General features: G+C 41.8%; 1 protein-coding gene across 3 annotated transcripts in view; it reads right to left on the bottom strand.

Moving 5' to 3' along the window:
* LOC112990768 (E3 ubiquitin-protein ligase RNF103) overlaps window positions 1–24,548 on the bottom strand; it is a 40,564-nt gene that overhangs the window by 14,334 nt on the left and 1,682 nt on the right. The window contains exons 1-4 of one of the 3 annotated variants that reach the window (XM_064511589.1): window positions 20,033–20,319; window positions 18,121–18,260; window positions 7,026–7,141; window positions 2,699–4,827 (exon numbers count right to left, since the gene is read on the bottom strand). In XM_064511589.1, the coding sequence (XP_064367659.1) occupies window positions 3,249–4,827; window positions 7,026–7,141; window positions 18,121–18,260; window positions 20,033–20,258 (2,061 nt within the window). In that variant the 5' untranslated portion in view covers window positions 20,259–20,319 and the 3' untranslated portion in view covers window positions 2,699–3,248. Of the gene's footprint in view, window positions 1–2,698; window positions 4,828–7,025; window positions 7,142–18,120; window positions 18,261–20,032; window positions 20,320–24,548 lie in introns of those variants that run through there. The other 2 variants (XM_064511590.1, XM_064511591.1) reach the window with 2 other exon arrangements.

A 24,548-nucleotide genomic window follows, 5' to 3' on the forward strand; every position in this document is an offset into this window, starting at 1 on the left:
GCGTGGAGCATGGCCTGGCCCGTGTCCGCTTCCCACGGCCCCTGCGGCCTGGCCCGGAGCAGATCTAATAGTTACCAAAACGTACAGTTTTCCCTTCCTAGGCCCAATGCAGGCTGTGCTGAATTCGCCCTAGAAAAGGGAGCTGCCACTGTGGGCTGGGTACGGGCAGCAGGAGAGCTAGGGCAGTAATGTTGAAAGAGAGACGGAAAAAGACCTTTCGAGGTGATCTAAATCTCCCCTCTTAACAGCAGAACGAAACAGCCGTCACCACCCTTTTGCCCTCATTAAGCCCACTGACATCAGTAACCTCAAATCCATCATCTGACTTTTTTGTTTACCTTCGGTCACCAGCTTTCAGGCCTGTGTCAGTGAAACACAGTACTTAGGCACGTTTATCATCCCAGTACCACGAGGCACTTCAGGAATACTAGCACAATGCAGCCCAGCAAGGCAAAACAAGTAAGCGTGGAAACTGCTGACCTTGCTGTAGGCGCAGCCTTTTGTCTGTTCTGTTTTTATCTGTCAACACGCCGGGGTGAGGGCGAGCGCAGAGTCTGCGCGCCATGGAAAACGGTCCTGCTCAGATGTCTCTGCTGCTCCTGACACAAACATCTCATGTAATAAATGCATCCAACTGCCAGCCACTTTTTCCTTCCCATTAGGGCTACTGGTACCCTGCCCCGGCAGCTGCAGATTTTGAAGCAGATGCATCCTCCAGGAGCTGGATCACGACAACTTGTGTAACGCAGGCTAACAGACAGGCACGAGGACATCAAACCTCTAGTTACAGCTATCGACTTGTCATGCAGATGTGCTCTTCTGCTAATTAAACAGCAGTTTATGTCACTTATGGAAAGAATTGGACCAACAGAGCAACTGAGGTCATTAAAAGTTGTCAGCCGCAACAGGCGTGTGCAACGGTTTGGAAATAAAAACTGAACCCATGCATGTGCTCTCGCGCAGCAGCAAAGCTGCTTGGAACCAGGCTTTGCGTTAGAAAGTCAGCTCTCCAGCGGCAGAGCTGTACTGCAGCAGCACGTGCTGCCTCAAGAACAGGGTAACGTCTGAACCTCTCCGCTGCTGTGCTCTGCAGAACACTCAGGCATCAGGGAAGAGGCAGCTCACAGCCAGAAGACTCCCCCCTAATACGCCATTCCCATCCCAGGATTACCCCACTGCCTTACAGTGGTAGATTTTCAGCCCATCGGTTTGAGGGACACAGCCCTGCTGTTTGCACATTGTCAAGCTTCTCCCAGCCTGCCAGTACCGTGTGTTTTACAAAAGCAGTTTCCATCCTGCCAGTACCGTGTGTTTTATAAAAGCAGTTTCCGCATAGCTGGACTCTGTGCTACATGGCGCTCGCCAACACCTAGATGCAATTAAATGGCTTGCGATGTGCATGAGATCCTTGTTTCTACAGCAACGTAGGTTACGTTTGCTTCATATTTCCCAATTTTAACTTTAGCACATCAACTATAAGGTTATTTCTTTTTGTGGAAGCTTCCCTGTTCTCCCCTTTTGAGACAGCAAGGCCTCAGTTCAGCACACACTTCAACACAGTCCTGAAATGACGTGGATCTCAAGCACAGCTGTTTATGATAAACACGTGACTAGATGCCACTGAATCACAAGCTGGAAGCAGAAATGCTCTTTGCCCTCACTGTGCCTCTCCCCTGCTCTGCTCCCAGTACAATGACAGTGAAAGGGTGTGAACTGACAGGCCTCAAATGAAGGAAAAATCACTTCTGGGAGCACAGGGAACTGCTGATATTATCCCCCCCACACACACTTCAGTACTGTAATAGGAGAAAGGAAACAAGAGAGAAAGTATTCAGAATTAAAACCAGTCTCCTCCTGTGAGGATGCCTGGTGACTGGAGGCACGAGACATTTCTGTCATTGAAAGACAGCGCCCCGGTATCCTGCATAGAGAAAGCAATGCCAGACAACTTTGCGGGCACCGGTCTCGCAACTCTCTGTAAAGGCACGGAAAGAAAGGGAGATGGATCATAACTGCAAGAAGTACCTGTGTTTACCTTTCCTATTATTATCTTCATTTGATTGATCCTCCTTTTATGCCCCATGGGCAAGAGCTAGGGAAAAAACAATGAGACTGCTGCTTCTACCACGCACGTAAAACACCTGGAGCTAACAAGTAAAAAAACCTTCAGTTTAGCCTTCTCTTCCACTCGTATCAGCTTTTTTTTTTTTTCCCCCCAACCAACATTTGCTCTCTGGATTTTCATCTAGATGATTTCTGAAAAGCAAAACCAACACTGCTGTTTCACACTGAAATACAAAGGAGGCAACCAGCTCAATTTCCCATGGCATCACACAACCATCACTTTAGCAATCCAAAATCTGGTAAACTGTACAGGTAAAAGCCATTTTAGTCACTGCACGACACTATTCTGCTACTCACAATGTTTTACTTTGGGGCTGTAGAGGGACTGCCCAAAAGTCTTCCCAGATGACTGCAGATGAGGGTTTTGGAGAGAAGGCTGGTAGAAGGGAAGATCTCATTCTGGTTTGCAATCAGTTCGAAAACCACTGGTCAAGCAGAGAAGCACCTGAGCTCAGAAGATGACAAATGAGAATGCTTCAGGCCAGTGAAACACCCTTGCTTTCTGCTTGGCAAGTGGCTAACACTGGGGAAACGAATTCCAGCGTCACCAGGAGATGATTTATTAGTCACAAAACAGGTGTTATATTTTTATTGTCTTCACAGATAAATTGGACCAGCAAGACATCCGTAACCATACACACAAAATATTTATCAAAACAATTAACATTACAAATCTCCTTTTAAAATAATTTATTTCACGGATTTCTTTTTAAATGGTACTGTCTTACAACATACATTATTCAACAAAGATGTGCTGAACAGACTCTAAAATAAGAAACACTTAAATTAAGCAATTGTCTCTGATTAGAATTTCAATTTCACCCACATCCTACCTTGTAAACGTTTGCTGGAATACGCTTCTGTCGTAGGCTTTTTGTGCTTACAAAAACAGCATCAAGTTTCCAAATGTTGAAAAGAAAAAGTTATTGTACGATAAGTATGCATTCAGTTCAACATACAAGGCAACCAAATGATTCTGTCGTTAACGTTAGCATCATGTATATTTTAGTTCACCGCACTAACATTTAAACTAAAACTTCAAACCACATAATTTTTTTAAGTGACTAACATTTAAAAGGCAAGCAGTAATATCCTGAAAGCTTACAAAGGACACCAGCACACAGCTAAGATGGGGCATCATTCGACAAAGGCTGCGGGTGTGTATATGGCTGCTTTTTTTTGTACGAAGCCCACCTGCAAACGGGGCAGCAGTGCCGCCCCCCGGCCAGCCACATCACGATGCAATTCTGGTGGAACACGTGGCCACAGGGCAAGCCCATGAGCAGGCAGCCGGTTTCGAAATTTTCTAGACACACAACACATTCTGTACAGTGCAACATCTCCGAGGGCCAGGCTGACCAGTCCGGCTCCAGGTCATCTGTAGTGCTGTACGACCCATATGATCTTGCTTTCCTCTCATATGGCTCGTTCTGACAATATTTATTGGCACATGAACAGGTCTCGGCACCGCACCGAGGCGCTCCTTCGTTGGGCCTGTGAAATGTATTTAGCTCATCGTCCTCAGAGATTTCTTTCTCGCTACTGAAGTCCTCTTTGTTTTCACTGTCAGAGTCACTTTCGCTGTCTTGAAAGGCTTCCAGCGCTTCCTCATCAGAATGAACGCCCAGGCATTTAAACCTCCACATTGGTAAGTTTTTTATATAATCAGTTGGTATCAGAGGGTGAAGCCAGAGATCGGGGAAGGCCAGTCGCTCTAAGAACAAATCCGGGTCTTCATCCCAGTCTGAGTCAAAAGGAAAGTGTTGAAAAGAAGCAATAGGATGAAACAGGTAGCTGGTGTACCAGTCCCACAGGCTTGACAGCCACTCCAGATTATTAGCATTTACTTCATCAGTGTTGTTACTGCGTCGTCTTTTTTTCTCAAAGTAATCAATTAGTAAACCATGACCAAGGTAAGTGCTGAGGAAGAGGGCAGGATGCGAAGAGTAGAACATCCAGTCGGCTCTTACCCAAGAAGCCAGAGTAGTTGTATTAGAGTACCTGAAGAGTTTTAAACTGTACTCATAAAAGCTATCTAAATAAGGAAGTTGCAAAAAACCTAACACAGGTAGCCAGGAAATAATTAATAATGAATTATACGTCCCTAAAGTGCTTATGAGAACCACAAAGCGCTTTATAGTAGCACCCTGTGTAATAAACAGGTCCATCCAAGCCATCAGATTAACCAAAACTAAGCTTAAAACAAATAAATCATTAACCTCTGGTTGTAATGAGCGCAAAAAGGAATCCATGGCACGTAGTGATATAAATTCACCAGTATTATTTCCATACCTATAAATCCCCTCGGGAGTCCTAAGTATGTAGGATGGTGTCTTGTAGACACCAATTTCTGCCATGTAACTTTTATTGTCCCAGTTTTCCACATTCACAAAAATAAACTCCACTCGTCCAGTAAACTTTACACTTAACGCAGAAAAGAATGCTGGAGGCTGGTCAAGGTTGGCAAACAGGTATATTTTCACCCGATACTGGTCACTTTTGTTCCATTCTTCTTTTAGATGTTCAGAGTTGTAGATGGTTTTGATCCGAGAAGCGGCATGGGCTGTGATCCATTTGAAAATGTGCTCCACTTCGATTTTGCGCCCATTGTACTCTTTAAGCATTACTTTCCCCTTGGAGGTAGTGGTTTGTGGAACAGACATAATGAGGGTGGATTTCAGCCAACCCCTCCTCTTGCAGTATCTACAAAAAAAAAAAAAAAAAAAAAGAAAAGAAAAAGAAAAAAAAAGACAAGTTAGATTACAGAGTTTCACACTCCTAGAGCTGCATTTTTTACATTTCTGTAATGAGTCTAACAATCAGAAATGCTGAACACTTGCAAATCCTCATAGAAATCAACAGGAAATATGGGCACCACATATTCACTGAAAGAGTATTTATTGTTACAGTACCTTTGTTATCTGTCTTACAAAATGCTGTAAAGAGATGTATATTCATAAAACACTGGAAAAGTGTTAATTTTCATGGGTCATTAGAGTAAATAAGGCTATATATTAGCACCACTTATGCTTTATGACAGGATTTGAAAAATAAGCAAGCTCCTTTTTCACTCTTCAGTATAAAGCTTTAGCATTACAAGCTATTTTTCTAGGTTTTCGAATTGAGAAGATAACCATTACAGTGTAAATCAAAGTCCCACAATTTCCCTGCATCTGCAGATCATTTATCCAGTACTTCCTTTAGTCCTAGTTTTGTCAAGCAGCAGTGAAGTGAACAAGACACCGGTCTGTTCACAGTTGCTGTAACAAAGGTGCCGAGAGCGTCCGCTTCCTACCAGGGCCATTTCGGAAGGATGGAGAGAAGCTGCAAAGGGGTGAAGCGAGAGAGCTTGCCACAGAACCAGTGACGGAGGGACAGACACGTGCAGCCATATGTTTGGGACTAAAGGGAAACTCCTACTTTCTGGCAAGCAGAGTATTGAAATGGGATGAACTTCAAATCCACGCCTAATAGAAGAGGCTGTTAAAGACTGAACCCTTAGTCATGGTCCAGACCCCAGGGAGACTAGTCTGGTGACTCAGACGATCCCTTCTCTCATACCTCTGTCACATCAGCATGACGACACCACCCAGTTTACCTAGTTCTCCTTTTAACAATGTCTGGCAAGTTCAAACGATTAAAGAAGTACGCAATCCACAAGCAAAACTGTCTCTGAAAACCCTACAAATTACACATCAAAACAGAGGCCACCAGCCTCACTCACCAGCCGTTTTACCTACTCCTTTTCTGGTTTTAGTCTTTCAACATATATATAGGCAATTGCAATTCCCCATTTTAGGAATCTGAATGTAGCATTTTTAGAAAAAGCTGTAAGATTTTACCCCATTAATGAAGGTATCCTGACTACTATACCACAGGGTGTTTTTCAGAATTTCAGCTGCAACCTGATGAGAATTATTCATGAGGGTTTACTCAGAAAAACAAGACATTTCTTATATTAGTACAGTATTTAGGAATTAATTTAAAACATGATATTTAATCACAACATTAACACTAGTTAGGAACTATGCAGAGAGAAACACTGCCAAATTTTTAAGATGTTCAAATATCAGTGTTTTGATTATACAAGATTATTTTTTGTAAACATTCCAAAGTATGAGAATTCTCCCATATGATTAACTTTGAGATTTCCATAAACATTCATGACTTAAGCTATGTAAGAGACGTGCGTATAATGGACTGCCTTTCTGTACACGTCACTGGAATTCAGGACAAGGTTTCCTGTCATGTGAAGTAAATGCTTACAAAAAAAGTTTTTTAAAAAAGAACAATTGTTTTTACAGCAGCACAGAATTAATTACTGCTTTAATAGCTTCTTTGGCCCCCCCTCTTGTTCCTCTTTTGAAATCATAAGCAAACAACAGGGAACCTTGTACAGCACAGGGTATGTTGTCAAAGGGTGTGTTCAAGTTTACATATAAACATATACACGTTTGTCAGGAACAGGATTTGCCAGGAATCCTGAGAAGCAGGTACTGCTTTCAAGATTCATGCTAACCTGTGTTTCTCCTTTCCACATGGCAATATAACGATTCTACAGCTGATACAATTCTCTTATATGGGCTATATTCAGCTTTGTTCTGTGCAAGCACAGTTCTTAACCACAAATGCCTTGACCGTAAGGCCATCAGACTCCTCTCTTCATTCTCTTCCATTGCTGTATTGCCTTCTACATAGTATAATCACACATGTCCCACATGATGCCTTTGGAAGCTGCAGATCTGTGTTTAAAGAGTTCTGAGCAGACTTTAGTGGAGATAAAAACATGAATAAAGCCACCTTCTATTGCTGCTACTTTTATAACACAGGGAGCATTGCTGCTGGAATATAATTGAGCCTTAAGATATTCTTGGGATTTAGAAAATCCTTTAAGAATATACCTGGGGTCACTGGAACAGTTAAAAGTGCCAGTACGTATGCCGAATCTTGATACTTTCTTCACCATTTTCTCCCAGTGGACTTTACCCACCAGTGGGCTTCTATCGTTTGCTATGACCTATTGCCAAAAGGAAATAATAATTTAGTATCAGAAAAAGTTGCTTCCCAAAATAAAGAACAAGTTTCATGAAAGCAGAGATTTGGTTACCCTTGATACTCTTTTTCCCCTTCTCTTAGACCATACAATAGGTATATACAAGAGATACATCCTAAGCGTGTTGGGAGACTAAAGTGCTAAGATTGGAATATTACTGTTTCTACAGAAAGATAAAAGTGTACCATCATTTTAAGTACCCATTAAGAGTCTAAAATCACTGGTACTTCACAAAAACCTTTGAAAAATAAGAAAAGCACTTCAGTGTGGGGGAGAGAGGAAGAGAGTACAGCAGATTCCTCTTCTCCACGGTAAAAAAGAAAAAAAAAATTTTATCAACATCCCCCATGAAAAGTTACAACATACCAAAGAAATGTTATCTCAGAGCAAGTAAAATGTGTTTGAGCATATGCAACTGGTACCAAATTAGACTGCCAACAACCACTTCTAAACGGTGGAAACTAGTGATTCAATTCCCAGACAATGCCTAATAATATTGACTCCTTCCAGCTTTGCCAGTGACTCACTCTATAACTTTACGTGACTCTTCGACCGACTTCAATGTCCCATCTGCAATTTCAGGATGATAATTTACTGTAATGTATCTCGAGGTCTAATTTGCTATAATCTGTGTGTTTAAGAAGTAATTCAAGTTACCTAGATGTAAGCTTCTGCAGATGCAAATGACAAAAGAATAAGCACTCATCCTCTGACTTATCAGTGTATGGGGGGGGGGAGACCCCAAAACCCTCCTGCCTGCTGTTGACAGGTAATTTTGAATAACGTGACTGATCATGCATTATTCCATGATGCACTGCAGTTTCTATTTTAGAAATGCCTCACATGCTTCTGCAAGCTGACTGGTAATACCTAACGAATGGAAACTTCAAAACTTAATTTAAAAACATACTTCAAGTTATTTGTTTACCCACCATTAAACTTCTCCCAGTCATTTCCTGACTTAGTAACTAGAAATTTCAGCCTTCCTCTCAAGTTAAGTGGTTGTCACCATGATTAACAGTTCTCTATGTACAGGTTGAGAGGCAGAGCTAGAAAGTATGTCTGGCCCTTGAGACTCAAAAAAAAATTTATCTACTTTGCGGTAATTAGCATCCACTCAGATTCTAAAAACAAGAGGATTCACTAGGCAGAATGTTCCATATAGGGAAACAGTTAAACTGAGGTTACAGATTATACTCCCATTCCACTGAGCCCAAGATGTTTAAATAAAACCACAGGCGAACACCTCGATAAGAATCCTTCAAATCATTCTCAGATCTCCCCATGGAGTAGCTAAATGTAACCTTCAGACATTGAGACAACCAGCTGGGAAGATCTAATGTATTTATTGAGGCATCTTTACATCACCTAGTGTAATTGAAGCAATAGCTTTGAGTATTTTAAACTTCCTCCTTTCACATACTTCCAATAAAAAGAAACCACATTCCTAAAGACACCTTAAGACATATCACTATCTCCTCAGAGCTACTGGTGTGTGATAAATGCACCAGACATAAAAGAATCACTAAGTTTTATTAGTAAGGGTAAAAGTAAACGTGGGTAACTCTGTTACTATTTGGTACAACTACTCAGAGATCAGTTGCTTCCAAAATTCTGTGGGCATGTTCAGTAAAAGCTTAGCACATCTGCTGAGCCTGTATTTCATCTGTGAAATACTGGTTATAAACGTAGATGGCTGTTGGTAAATTAAACACACAAAGTTCTGACTAGGACGCTGCCTAGTGAAATCTGACTGGAAAACACACCGATTAAAAAGCCTGCTCCCAAGACACAAAGAAAACCTACCGATATGGGTTATACCACCTTCAAAACAGTGTAGCTTGTTCCAGTTTCAGCTTTTAAAATTAAGTGGAAACTCAGCAAATTCAGGAGGTTAACTGCAAAGCGTGTGGCTGTAGAGTCACTGAGAGCGTGTTAATATTACACGCAGGAGAACCACTGCTGCTCAGCTCGCTCTTCTGCCTGACACTGCAATATTCACTTTAAGTGTCAAGAGAAGGCGAGTTCTTGCAGGGACAGTCACTAGTATGTTTTATTATAATCTGGCTGTTTGCCCTGGCTGTTTTCTTTATAAGAGGTTAATTCTCTTTCCATGAAAAAGGTCTTTCCTGCTGGAGAAAGTTATTTATGCTGTAGGACAACGACAGAGCTAGCAGTTTGTAGTTTGTAACTAGGCAGTGAGAACCCTAACACGGTTTTGCACGCTGAAGCTTTGTCAAGATTTCTTGGGTTGTGCTTTTTTTATGTGGCTCGTTCCTTGTAGACAACTAGTAGCTGTTCCTTGTAGACGACACCCACTTAAAACAATGGGAGTTCACCACACAAAGGCAAGGGGTTTTATTTTGGAAAGCAGAGTCATTACTGTGAAAGAAGGAGTCACAGAAAACATCTGTAAATTGAGCACAAGGTAATTCAGATTAAATTAAAGATAATTTGCAAACGTTTGTTACAGATTTTATTTAAGTGTGAATTTTGAAAAGCTAAGAAAACTAGTTTAAATTGCTGCGACTGAGGCAACCAGAAAGTGAATGCGGAAGAGGCCTGGAACTTCAAGTCCAACACGTTAATGCTATCAGGATTTTATATTTCAAGCAAGGGGAAAAAAATAGTTGTGAAGTCTTGCACTTCCTCCTAGCGAGCACTTCCAAGAACATGGTAGAAATAGGCTGAGAATCTACAAGGAATTAAAAAAGATCAAAAGGAAGAGCTAGCAAAGGAAAGTATGCCAGAAACCAAAAAAATGGAAGGAAAAATGGGCAATTCAAGTTAGACTGTACAAAGAATATTAGAAGGTACAACAAAAGATTTTTCAAGCATATAAATAAAAAACACAACAGAGCAAAAAGAAGCAGGATACTATACAATGAAGATATGAAAGAAATTAAAGATAGTTTAGGTTTTCTTTTTAGAATGAAATTAATGCTCTGACTCAATTTTCAATAAAGAAGAGATGGCTGGCTACGGACAGGTTACGGAGCTTATGGAAAGAGATCATATCACCTGCAGATGGAAACCAATCTCAAGTAACTTAATGCGCTTAAATCAGAGTAAGTAGGTAATCTCCATCACAGAATGTAATACAATGAGCACTCAAAATTACAGATGCACCTGCGAAGATTTCATATAAATCCACTGTCAGTGTAATTTACACTTTGACAGCAGAATAACAAATTAGTAACTATATTTAAGAGAGAATGAAAAAATTATCCCACTAGTTTGATCTCACCAGTATGCAAAAGTTCAGAACAAATTCTGAAGGAAAGAATAAAGGCATAGAGATGATTGAATTTTCCTCCCCTTTCCAGCATGAAGTTACTAAAGATGTATCATTCTTCATTAATTTGAGAGTTAAAAAAAAAAAAAAAAAAAAAACCAAAACCAAAAAAGCCCAGTCTTTTCCTGGAAAAAAAGAACAGAGTTTCAAGGCAAAGGAAACGTCATATCCTTTCTTCAGTTTGGCAGAGCATCTGGGTATAGTGCCACATGGAAAATTTTCTACAGAACTGGAGATAAGTGCTCATAATAAGAGTCCTAACCTGAGTAGGAAACTGGCCAAAGCAGGAAAACATCACAATGCTAGAAAGGTAGCAACAGACTTCCCTAAGGGACTTACCTTAGATGTCAGTTCAACATACATCCTTATTAATGCCCTTGCTATAGAAAATTGAAGGCTACCGAAGCCCTTTGTTGATGACATAAAATTGGGAAGCACGTCTATGCACAAAAGAGGATTATAACGCCATCCTGGAAGAACTGCACAAATCTTGTAAAGCGGAGCGTAAGAAATAAAATTGAATTCAGTAATGAACAGGACACTCAGGGAGTTCATCAGTTAGAAAGAGCGATGGGAGAAAAGCTTGGGTCTATTAGTTGATCCAAAAGGGACAATAAGCCATCCATATTAACTGGCTGTGGAACAGGCAAATCCTAGGATGTGTTAAGCCTGACAAAACAAATTGGTTGATTGATCTCATGCATTGGGAGTAGTGGGGCAGCCATCAAGAGTTACCGAAACACAAGGACAATGTCAGTTCAAGCACAATAGGTACTAATTAGCCGTGAATACACTTAAGCCAAAAGTCAGATGCAGGTGTCCCAGAGAAGAGGAACAGTCACTAGGAGTATCACAGGCAGATAAATTATGATTTAAGAGAGAGAGTGAGAAATTCCATAAATGTATATTCTGCAGTCCAGCTGAGAGCTGGACTCAAAAACTGAGACGGTCACTTTCAGCCACGTACTCTCTTTTGTATTACAGAAATAAAGACAAAGCTTATAGACAAAAGTAGGTATCTTTTTATGAGATTTACTAACTATACTAACTTTACTAACTAGGACAGGTGGGAAAAGAAACAACACATTTAGAGGCATAAAAGGCTTTCAAAGCTTTTCTTATTATTAGCTATGTTCCCAGTCTGCAAAATATCATCTACCAGACTGGAAAATAGTAAATGAAGATTATATCCAGGCAATCTATTAACCATCTTAACGAGCGGAAAGGATCCGATCAGATCAAAGTAACCCCGCTGTTCAACAAATCCACATCATGGGACAGATCTGATGCCTAATCTACACCCAACCCAGGCCAGAGGACAGGTTCTGATTGCAGGGTCTGAATCATCATCTTTCCTCTCTATATGAATTACAAGCTGCTTTCATGGAATAACTAGCATTGAAGGAGAAACTAGAGAGAAGACCAGGCCCTAACTGGGCATCTGTCTACAAACTTCCTCTGCAGTCTTAGATGCTGCAGTTTCTCAGTACTTCATCTGTGAATTTGGCAGGACTGTGAAGTATACCAAAAGGTTAGGAGATTCTTTACTACTACTGTAAAATACTGCTGGTAGGTTATGCCACCGAGATGTACCAAGTAGAAATGTAAAGACGGGGTTCTGGAAATCTCCTTTATTTTTAGATGTTCTGATTTTTTTTTATTTTTGTTCACACTTTCCACTGAATAGCTGAATACCTAAAACAGGTATCCTTTTCAGATACCACAGAAAACAAAATTAAAATCAAATTAATCTAGGGACATACAAGGTAACAAAGTACTGAAGTCCTGATGATTTTGACAGGCACTTGCATAGGTAATTTTTGTATTGGAAGAGTTCTTTTGACTCTGAAATAGATGGAAAGGTCCCAAATGAGGACAATAAAGAACCTAATTAATAGAATCATTTTGATTCTTAAGTTAAAACAGTCATAGTTAAGGCATTAAAGAAGCAAACAGACTTTAAGAACAAGTACCCCAGAGATAAGAAAGATATAAATGCTTAGAAAAATAGGACAACGTCAGTGAGACATTTTCCCTCTCTTGCTTAACCAAAATGAAAGCCTCTCCAATAGATGCACAGATATTGCAACGGCTACCTCATAACAGTGATTGATACAGTTGCTCCTTAATTTCCCAGTTATCATTAAGAATTTTAAAAATTATTTTATAGGACATATATATTTTTTAAAACACTGTTAAAAGATGTTATAGAAATTGAAGAGACTCTAGGAAACTAAACACTGTTGTTCTTGCAGAGTTTGCTGTAGCAATACTATATGCAAAATCGTTCCCTGTTCTGCTAACCTGGCAGCACTTGATCACAACAAAAGAGTAGCCTCACTTGAACATTTTCCTTCCTTCTGTTGATTTAATTCAGATATTGTTCATCCCCTTTTAGACAAACGTACATATTTTTTAAACAGGTTATTATAACAAGGTCTGGTCTCAGTAAATTTTGAAGCTCACTCACAATTAACAATGTTCAAATATCAAAAGTTGTGTGCATGAAGTCAGATATTGGCAACTGAAGAACAAACAGCATTTCAAAATATTTCAGCTGACATTATTATAGCCAATTCTAGCTCATTATTTTCTCTGCTTTCTCCTATAGTTAAGAGATACAGAGAAAAGCAACTTATTAGTCACTTGATGTGCAAGAACAATTACAGCAGGATGGAGGAAGGAGCTTATACATAATCTGATACAGAAGATATTAAAATAGGATTAACCAGCATTATTTTCAATTGGGAATAATCCTTACAACATACTGTGCACCAGATAAGGTATACTGTCTTGAATGAAAACAACACTCTTCACAAGTACAGAGATTGCCTCCATCCCAGCGACTTGCACGAATGCAAGTACTTTGCAGACCACAACATATGCAAGAATAACTTCAGAGAGAACCTGAACATCTTTGAAAGACAGCTCTTTTAAAAGGGGACATTTTAAAAACAGTCTTTAAAACTAGACACTACAAGTTTTAATGGTCTCAGGAACCTGAACTAACCTCAGTAACACTAAAGGAAAAAAACTTCCTGTTGAATTATTTACTTTGCACATTTAACAACTGTTGCTAGTTGTGTTGCTAGTTTGGTAACAGTCATTCTATTTGTGAATATTTGTTACAACAAAGATGGGAACAACGCTAAAAAAAAAGAAAGCAAAAAGGCACAATTGTAAAATCATAAAGATACAATAGAAGTTCAGAGCTAAGTGATGCACAAGTATTTTTATACGTATTTTTTTCTGATGGAAAAATATTCACATTGCAGTACCTCTCAGCCATTGTGGAAGATGAGTATGTGCCATTAAAAAAAAAAGAGAAAACTGTATCCAAATGGAAGTGCCAAGGGAAGCTCACACATTATTTAAGCTCGAATTTAGCCACAGTACCAGGTGTCAGGCACACCTGCTCATACCAAGAACACACAAATTTTGAATATGCTGCAATAGTCAAAATTTGGGTTTACAGCTTGGCCACAAATACACCAACTCCAAGTGCTCATTAACAACAGGCACTAGGGCACCGCGACAGGTTTTAAATCATCAAAAAGAACAAAACCTACAAAGTAGGAGACACCATTTCCTGCTGCATGCAAACACGTACAGGTAATTCTCCCGGGAGGAGTCAAACCTCACCCAGCTTAGCAAGTCAGGCACTGCATGAAGGAGTACAAACATCTGAGTCGGAAAAAACCTGCCCAATTCTGCCAAGAGCAAAACTCACTTCTAACTTATTTACTGAGCTGGTAAGGTCGCATGTGCATGAGAATTGTCAGCTTAGCTCAGTAGTTCCCAGTTTGAGAGCTACAGACCTTTGGAGGTCTGTGAACTACTTTTAAGGTGCCTGCAGAAGGTAAATGAGCAAAGGAAGCCTGATATTACTGTAAAGAGCCCATGCACTTACTGGGAGATTTTTAGGGATCCACAGAGATATAAAGATTAGAAAACAATGGTCAATTTATTAAGTTTCCTGTGTGCTTTTCATAGACCTCCATTATAATTAACTGTTTATGTTACAAACTATCCTCCCACCTTCTGTAGATAAAACAGAAGCAGAAATACTTGGACAATTCTCATTTAGGAAAACATTCAGTGAAAACTGGACTGGTGTGTATTTATTAGAAGCACAGGAAAATGCTTACTAATGTTATTCAAGATAACATCAATAGTTTCTAAATGACTCTCTGTACTTTTATTAATTCTGAGACATCTCACTCCCCATTTATTACTACATTGCACTGATAAAACTCAATTTCCACATAGTTCTTTCCCAAGAACTCACGAATGGTTCAGAATCCATCCATATGGATTTAAGATGTTTGAAAATTTTTTGCTTTTCTTTTCTGAGGAGATTGTGAGAAATTAGATCAAAATGGGCAATGACAGAAGAGTTCAGCCACTGCAACATGCAGAAACTAACTGCCTCAAAATTAAGTGTTGTTTCTCAAAGGAGGGGGGGAGTTCTAGGCACCAATCTGAACAAGTCAGTGAACTCATCTCAATATGCAGAGGTTGAGAATGAATGAGCTGCTGTAGTGAATTAACAAAGATACGCAGACAATATGAGAACTCTTACATTCTAGCTGATGGTATTCTATACTGTTGGCTGGATATGAAGACTCTCAAGAAGGATACTGAAAGTTAAAATTGGGTATCCTACACTAAACTTATCTTGAAGGGCTACTGGAGAAAACACAAATACTAAACACTGTATTTTATAAGAACTAAGTGTTCCTACTTAATTTCCTTTGTAATGAAAACAAGCAGTTTCCTAGCAAAAGTAAGAATTCAAATATGAAAATTACCCACCCTGTATGTCCTATGCCCTTCTACCAGACAGGATGAAAATGGTTTTCTTCCTACTTCAAATCTAGGAAGGAAGTTCCCTTTGCTTCTCTCCTCTACCATGTTACAATGGTGATTGCTTCTTATTTTAACATACATACCTTTAGATTTTAATTTCATTCAAAGAGGATTTTTATCTGCAGAGCCCTTACTGTATGTTTTTAAAAACTCATACACTGTAAGTGTTCCAGTGCAATGATTATGAAGTTACTGGACGGGATAGGACCCGAGTCTGGAAAAGCAAGGATGTCATGTGTTACTCCTCTACCAACAAGGTAAGCAGCACCAGTCTCAGCTCCAGAAATTACCACTCATCTTCCTCACCCACCAGAGCAGCGCCACAACAGCAGCTAGCAGGCAAGGCGTAAAAGGAAAGGTGATGAGATCATGAGCTAATAGGAGAGAGAACACGATGCTGTTCTGTAGCTACATGGAAGCTCCCTGTAGGGGCACAGGGTATTCGTGAAAAGCTACATTGATAAACAAATTACCACTGAATCTGGATGCTTTCCATGCAGGTTTCCAAAAAATAAAGGAGCATAACCACAAAACACTTTGTTTCCTTATGCACAGACTTTGATTTTCTTCAAGAAATTCATTTTGCTGGCTCTAAATGATAAAGTCACTTCTGAATTTGTGTCAAATATGTCAAGAAATAACAGTTGTTGCCTCTTTTTCTTTTGATTCTCTGCAGACAGGGTTTGCTATCACATTACCGGCCTGTGCTACCTAGCAATTTCATTTACATGCCTTAAAAAAAAAAGACTAGAAAATAAAAGCCATATTCAGAGTCCCTGTCTTCTGATACATCACGAAGTCTTCGAAACCAGCTCAGCCAACAACCACCGTGTTAGCTGAGCCAGAACTGTTCCTTTTCCTCTACTGCTTTCCAGCAGCCAGCGTGGAACAGAGATGCAGGGTCAAGGATCCTGAAGGACCTGGAGCTCTTTTCTGCTTCCCAGCCAGTAACAACAGCAGAGCAAGGGAATGCTCTCCCCCTCACTATGGTCACTGAATCGATGCAGAAGGCATCCTCACTCTGATATTATCTCCTGCCTAAGCATCGAGTCGATTAGCTGGAAAAGTTTCCGAGGCGTGCCTAACGATAAGGGAGGCTGGGCAAGGGAGAGTAAGCAAGAACTAGAACAGGGAAGTGATGGTAAAAGGAAGCTTTGGAGGGAAGAGGAATAACAAAACAGCAAGGCAAAATCTGGGCAAGAACATGAAGAATGCAGTGCAGGAGAGAAGTGGGGAGGGGAAAGAGGAGAAAAGGAACAAATGAAAACTCAAAGTGATGAAAACTGAAGTAAAAACAAGAACAAAAAAAAGAAATGTCTAGTGTTTTTTCTTATTGTTGAGAACCAGACAAATAGCATTCAGCAATTATTCTGTAAGTTACGCTCAAATTTTTTTCACAGCTATTGTGACCAACTGAATAACTGTTCAAATATTTCCAAAACGATGACAACATTCATCTAAGAGATATCAAAATGCAGCCTATTTGATCTGCTATTACAAAACTAGCTGAAAATATATTATGAATAAAATTCTGCAAGCTACCACCAACATGTAACTACTGCATTTTATTCTTTTGAATTGCATGGGGAGGAAGGAAGATTTTTCATAGTATATTCATGCATGTATTTATCAGCTGCTTAGGAGATGTTGAGTAAACTTCTTTTCAACAATCTCCCTCAGGTTGAAGAATCCCCTTCTGCATGATTTAAACCTGAAACTTCGATTCAATGAGCACAAAATAAATCTTTCCCAAAATACAAATGCCATTTGGACTTTGAAGGTAACCTGTCCTCTTATTGTCTATTTTAGGGTCAGAGCTGATGTGGTGATTGTGCAGGTCTAATATCAGAACATCACTAAATCTTGATAACCTTCTCCTTAAATAGAAAACATGAAGTGAGGAGACCAGAGAAACAATTCATCCAGGAAGGAGTGCTGTCAAACAGACAAAGAATTGTCTGGTGGAGAATTCTAATTGCCTAATGTAGCTGTTAGTGGGGAACTTACACCTAAAAAAACCAAATCTCTTATCAATGGAGAAGTGACACAGAAAAGTATTTATTTTTTTGTCTAGATTACTTATCTTACTCTCTCAAGAGTGAAGACAAATTATTTTAGAATCCCTTTTGCAAGAGTCTTTTCTTTTTTTCCCTTTTTTTCCTAAATGTACCCTTAATCTCATGCATCCTTGGAGAAGCATGTTATAAATCAGTGTGCCCCCAAGGTTTGGAGCTACTGGAATATGTTGCAGAATCAGCCTGGTAGCCCTAGAAGTAATACACTGAGATCTTGCCTCTGTGAGGAGAGAACAGAGATTGTAGAAGCGCTCTTAGCCCCTCAGATAAACAGAAGCTTAAACCGGTTGGGTCTGAGCATGGAATGCCTAGAGCAACCGAAAGGTAAGAGCAAGACCAGAGGCACCTCTGCCGTGCCTGCTGGGAGCACATACCCTTAATGCACCCACTTAACACACAAGACGCAAGCTCTTACAATATCAGGGCCAAGTACTTGTGCAGTCCCTATACTTAAGTATGTGCTGCTATGCATATTTTCTGGCTGTAAAGTGCCTGGTTTTCAAAGAGCAATCCACAGAATAACAGGTGTTACTCTTCTTGTCTGCATAGGAACTGTCATTTCCAGCCTTGCTTGCTTTTTTGAACAGATGTGCTCCTTAGATCTCACACTCTTCCTACGACACAACTACCCTCATAAATGCCTCCTTTGAAACATACCTTGGATATGATAAATATATACAAAATAAATTATACAATTTCTATACCTGTACCAGCCAGATCCCATCTTTTGTGTCTTCTACAAGCTCATAGAAGTGCATTTCACCACTGAAGTTTGTACTTGAAACTGATTCGGAGGCCTCTTCCTCCTTGAGAGCAGAATAAAGCTCTCCTTCCATGAGGTCTCCTGAAAAGGGGACAATAAGAGAAATACCATTAAAATGACACTTAAGAAAGATCATTAATAAATTCTGATACTAATGCCAGGTGTTTTTTTCCTGAGAGCTGCACTTCCATTAAATATATTTTGTGGGGTTGCTCATAGAACTTTTTCAGTATGAAGGCAGCTAAACTTTATTATAAGTTATTTTAGTTCTATATGTAGTGACGTGACTAGAACAATTTGACTTCAGCTGTCAGACCATGGAGGGCATTAGCAGTATATTTCTGATTAGACAGATGTACCATATACGTGCTATCAAACACACAAAAAAAGTTAATGAACACCTAAGCCTCACTATCTGAAAACAGTAATATTTCAATGGCAGACAGCAATTTAATTTAGGTATCCCCATTTTTATTTTATGGGGTGGTAATTCTGCAGCGAACATGAATAGTTAACACTGATAATTCAAACAGATTTCCAGAATTCTGGTCAATAACGTTGTACCCAAAAATGTGTCGATTGTCCCACTGTAAGCAAAAATATAATGCAGAACAGGTTAGCCGTTGGGTTTTGTCTGCTGAGTAAGAAAAAGGTTCCAAGATCTCCAGTAGGAGCGATGCAAGTAATTCACAGTAAAATCATTTCATAGTATTTCCTCTGTAATCTCGTTTCCCTCTCATGTGTTGTTTACAGTCATTACAAACGCTGTTAAATAACAACTTGCATTTTGACAAGTAATTTATTGAGTCTGAAAAAACGAAGTGCTGTCTAAAGAGGCTGTTTCTTACAAAATGAAAAGCAAAAAAGCATTAGAGCTGGAACCCTTCGGAGGGTTTCCAAGGGTACTAATACAACTTAGAAAAAACAAAATACGGAAAAATCTGGCAAAGCCTATTGGTCTGAGAAGTGTTTCCATGACATTTTAAGGAGTCAGTTAATGCAGTTTGTTTGGAGTTAAACACCTCCCTGCAGCATTTGCAGCCCAAACACGGTGACATCACGGAAGTGCGTGACAGCCGGGGAGCCACGGAGAACAAAAGTGAAATCGCCCGACGGGCTTTTGAAGTGGGTGGACAAACAACATAAACAAACAGCGAAGGATAAAAGCAAATTAGATATCAAGCGTCCAGCATTAATATCAGTTATTAACACGAGCAAGCGCTTTTAAGTTCGCGGCACTCGCTACGTTTGTCCAAACCCTTCCCTGCTTCGCGCCTGGACTTTTGGAGTCTATTACCCATCTTGTTGGCTGAGATTTCTCCTCCTCTCTTAGAGCAAGGGCCCCCTCGACCACTGAATTAAAGGGGGAGAACTGAGGGTTTCCCTGCCGGGCTGGCGCCGTGACCATCACGCCTGCCCCGACCGCGGCCCGCCAGGCCGGTCCCTCTGCCGCAGGACCCTCCGCGACGCCTCCGGCCCTTCACCTACTCCCCAAACACCTCCCCGACTTGTATTTTTTGCTGTTTTCCTTCCTTTTCTCCCCTCCGAGCCATCCTTGGCACGCAGGAGCTACTTCTGCGCCCCTAAACCGACCGCTCTGCTCCGGACCCAGCTCCTCCGCGCACCGCGGCTACGCGCCCGCCTCGGCGCGGCACCTGCAAGAGGACAAGCGCAGCGGGAGGGAGGATAAACGGGTAAAAACCGTAAAACCCGCGGCGCGGCCTCTCTCCCCGGAGCCCTCGCGCAGGCCGCCCGCGCCCGCAGCCGCCCCGCGCGGGCCCGAACCCCCCCACACCCCCCCGGCCCGGTCCGCAAGGCCGCGGCGCGGCGCGAGGCCGAGGGCCCGGCGGTACCTGACTTCTCCACCAGCTCCCGCACATCCTTCTTCTCGGGCAGCCCCGCGTAGCCCAGCCCGCGGCCCTCCAGGATGGTGCGCAGCTTCCTGAAGCTCAGCGCCACCGGGTCCACCAGCTGCGTGGCGAAGAAGCCCGTCTCGTACCACGCCGCCGCCTCCAACACCCGCGCCAGCGCGAACAGCGCCAGGAAATAGAGCAGCAGCAGCAGCAGCTTCAGCCACATCTTCCCCGCGGCGGCGGCCGCCGGCGCTGCGCGGGGCGGGGAGGGGAGGGGGGGAGGGCGGGGGGAGCCGCGCCTGCGGCAGCGCCGGGGGAGGAGAGAAGCGGCGGCGGCCGGGGCGCCGCGACCCCCCCGCCCGCCGCTCCCGCCCCGCCCCCGGGGCCGCCCCGCTCCGCCAGGGGGCGCCCGGCCCGGCCCGGCCCGGCCTCGCCTCACGGCGGCGCCGACACCGACACCGACACCGACACCGCCGGCCCGCTCGGTGATTCAGCACCGCCCCCCCCCCCGCCTCCTCAGCCGAAACCGCCGCCGAAACAGCCCCGTTCTACCCCAGATCCGAGGCCCAGGCCGCGCGCGGGGCGGCCCCCCCCCCCCCCCCCATCAGCCTCCTGGGCCGCGCGGCCCGGCGCGCTGCTTCCCCCCCCCCCCCAAATAAATCAGGTACGTGATGAGGCCTCAGGTTTGGCATGAGCCTGCTGCACCCCCAGAGCCCCCTGCGACTCCTGCTTAAATACATATATAGAAAAATAAATATTATATATATTGCATATATATACACACACATATATACACATATCACATACATATACATCACATATACACATATGTATCACATATATACCCATATCACATGTATACATCACATATACGCATATATATCACACATATATACACATCGCATATACACGCATATATATCTATACACACAACACACACATACACACACAACACATACATGCATATATATACATACAACACATACATGCATATATAACACATATATACACACCACATATACACATACATATCACATATATACCACATATATGTACACACATATATCACATATATACACATATATATCCCATTTCTCTCTCTCTCCCTTGGAAGGCTGTATCTGCCAGCTGGGACATGGCAAATCCAGACAGGCATTTTCCATTAGGAGAGAAACATTTGCACAGTCTAAATGGAGTGCACGTGTTTGGACGGTCTGAAGACAACTCAATGGAAACGGTTGTTTTTGGAGGGATCGTCCCCTCTTGCGTGGCTCCTCCGGCCGGAGCAGAGCTGCTGCCGCCGGAGCGGATGATGAAGTAAAACCCATCTGCGTGGACTGAGAGGCAAATTCTGCAGGTTTGCGTTCGGGACTCACGAACTTGAAAAGCAGCTTGTCGTATCAAGCTGCCGGAGTAAAAGGCAACCGATAAACCCGCGCCGCGGTGTCTGGAAAACGTTTCAATTGCTTTTATTCTTAAAATCTGAAGCATTTGCAAATGCAACGCGGATCCTTGTTTAAGTGCTCTGCAAATAATCCTGGTCCATCCAGGAAGGCTCCATGTAAATACTCCATTTAGTCTGCTTCAAAACATGTACTAAAATCACACTTTGAGCTGAAGGCTCTCCTGTGAGGGAAATTCAACATTTCTTTTGTATGTTGGGTTATTTTAAGACACCATAATTTGCATGAAAATTGCCAGCTCATACACATAAGCGCAAAAATAGCACAGCTTAATTTTAAAAACACTGACAACCCCACAGAGTGTACATGCCTAAGTAATCCCGCACTGGGGTATAAAATCACATTTTTAAAAGGTAACAGTAAATTGGAGGGAGAAAGCATTTAAATATCTAAACTCCGCAGAACTGTTAAAAACGTTTACGAGGTTCTCAGCAGGGTGATATGATTAAAAAAAAAAAAAAGGCAAAACATGTCAACAGTTTTAGAAAAGGAATGAAAACATGAGACACTGCAGAAGCAGCTGCTTACAAACCGAGCCCTCATGGGCTTGTACATTTTGTGCCTCATGTCAGGAGTCATATAAACCCCTTATTCTCCAAACTTTTTAATGTGGTGCAGTAGAAATTAAAGGTGGAGAGGGCAGACTGCAAACCTCAGCTCTGCTGATGCTGCTTAATTAAATGCAAACTGGTTTCAGCAGTTCACTCTGATTTGAAGGGAGCCACTTGTGGGAAGTCCAGCTGAAACACAACATACCGGAGGAATGGTCAATGGGAAGAGCTTGTGGGAAGACAGGGATGAAGTGCTGCCTCCTCCTTCATACTACATTAAGGCTGTGTAAACTCCCTCTTCAGCAGAGCAAGGGGTCATCTCCCTAAGGTGAAAGTGGCCATGGCAAGGCATCAATAGGATTAATCCTTTCCCCTTGGCAAAAACAAAACTGAGAATGGTTTTGGTCTTGCTGTTGGCAGAGCCAAAGTACTTTCAATAAAAAGCACACTTAACATCACCCATCACTAGGACCGAAGGCTGGCTCGCTCTAAGTGTTGAAAACATGCCAGAAACCACATTTCTCTTTTCTTTTCAAAGCTTCATGAAGACCCATTTCTTTTGGTCACATGTACAACGAGCTGCCTGATTTCTCTGCTTTTTGTTTCAAGTGAGCAGCTCAAGCATATGTGGGGCGATGGGTGGGAGGAAGATCCAGAAGTTAAATGTTTGCAGAGGAACCCTGTGTGTTTAGTTAGAAAAATGCATTTTGTTTTTAACATGAAAAGCTGTAGACTCCTCTGCACCTGATCACTTGTATATCACTAGTTGTGCCCCCTGCTTCCCTTTATCGCCTCCGACTGAGCGCTGTGCTCAGCAGTGCCCAGGCTTCCTGCAGCTGGAGAGCACCTAGCAGCAATTAACAGCCTACACTCACAGCACAGTTATTTGCAACACCAACTGCTGGGGAGGCTGTCACCAATATGCCATTTCCTAACGCTCATGGGCTGAGTTAAGTCAATCCCTAACATTCCCCAGTGGTAACTGGTGATGAGTCCCCTGCAGGTAGTGAGCTAATCATCTGCCAAAACTCAAAACCCTGGAGTAACTTCAAGAAAGTAAAAATCACGCTTCAAACCACCATTCAAAACACCCCAACCAACCAAAAGCAAAGTAACTATGAACACAGAAGCAAACAGGCTACAGAAAGAAATGACGAATAGGGGCACAGCAGCAGATGAAGAGCATACTGGGGACTGGTATGACCCAGAACTGCAGGTGAGTTAACCAAAAGCCTGGAAGAGGAAAGGATTATTGCTAGGAAACTCGAACAGCAGGACTGGGGCCTCTGTGCTGAAACCCTGCTGCGTAGGAGACTTTCCCACAGCACTGAGGGCTCTGCTCAGACAAACCAGAAAAGTGTTGACATATGAACAGAGACTTGGTTTTTCTCCCTCAGGCTCATATTTGAGTAGTGAGAAAGACTTCCTAAAACACTTCTCCTCTCCCCGACTCTCTCGTCCTGTCTTTCCTCCCCACCTTCGCATCCCTGACTTACCCAACGGACCCTACCTGAACTTGCTATGATTTTCAAGGTGCGACTGGCACTGTTGTTGCTTTCTAGTTGCAGCTCAGAATGCCTTGGACTTGTCACCTGCAAACAAGTTTTCACGGTTTTTAATTATCTGAAAAATTTAAAGATCTTAACAGTGAATTAAAAACTCATTTGGGCTGAAGACAAACAAGACAGATGCTGACATTTTAAAAGACCCTAGTGTTAACTCAGCCTAACTAACAATATTAAACAGCCCTCAGATAGTCAGTCCTGTGCTCATAGACCAATATTACAAATATGAAGAGAACGGAATATATAAATTCTACCTTTAAACATAAACCTGAAGCAGGGATTCACTTTTAAACAATCTTGGCTGCAAAAATATTTTACTGTGATTTACTAGAGAATGAGACCAAATCCTGAGAACTGGGACAACCATCTTTTCTTGTCAGATGGCCAAATCTGAAGTCTCAGCTGCCCATTGATAAATGGCAAGGATTCCTTCTCCTCCCCCATCCTTGCTGACGAGCAGTTGCTGACTGCACAGCCTGGAAATACAGACAATAATGCACTTTCTATGCTCAGCCTTATACTGGGAGCACTGAGAGAAGGGCTGTCCTTTTGAAGTCCATAAAATTGAAATTTCAAAATCAAAAGTCAAGCCCTTACCAAGTTAAAATATTATCATACCCTTTTCTTGCAGTTTTAATATTGCTGCACAACAAGATACATTTCAACAAACTAACATTTAAAGTCTCTGAAACCCATTTTGCCTAAGAGTCAGCCTACTCAATAAGTCAAATTTTAGGAGCTCACTAACGTATTATCTCTTGAGGTACTTTTTACACAACATAGGTGCATTGCAACAAACTGTATACATTGTACAACACCCTGCCTACTTGTCATTAACTGATATTATTAAAAAAAGCCAGTAAGTGCATGTGACAGTCTCAAAGCAAAATGATAGTGGCCAAACACCACTATTTTATTGTGCATAGAGGCACTGTAA

The sequence above is a fragment of the Dromaius novaehollandiae genome, chromosome 4 (genome assembly GCF_036370855.1).
Source record: "Dromaius novaehollandiae isolate bDroNov1 chromosome 4, bDroNov1.hap1, whole genome shotgun sequence".
NCBI classification, from domain to species: domain Eukaryota; kingdom Metazoa; phylum Chordata; class Aves; order Casuariiformes; family Dromaiidae; genus Dromaius; species Dromaius novaehollandiae.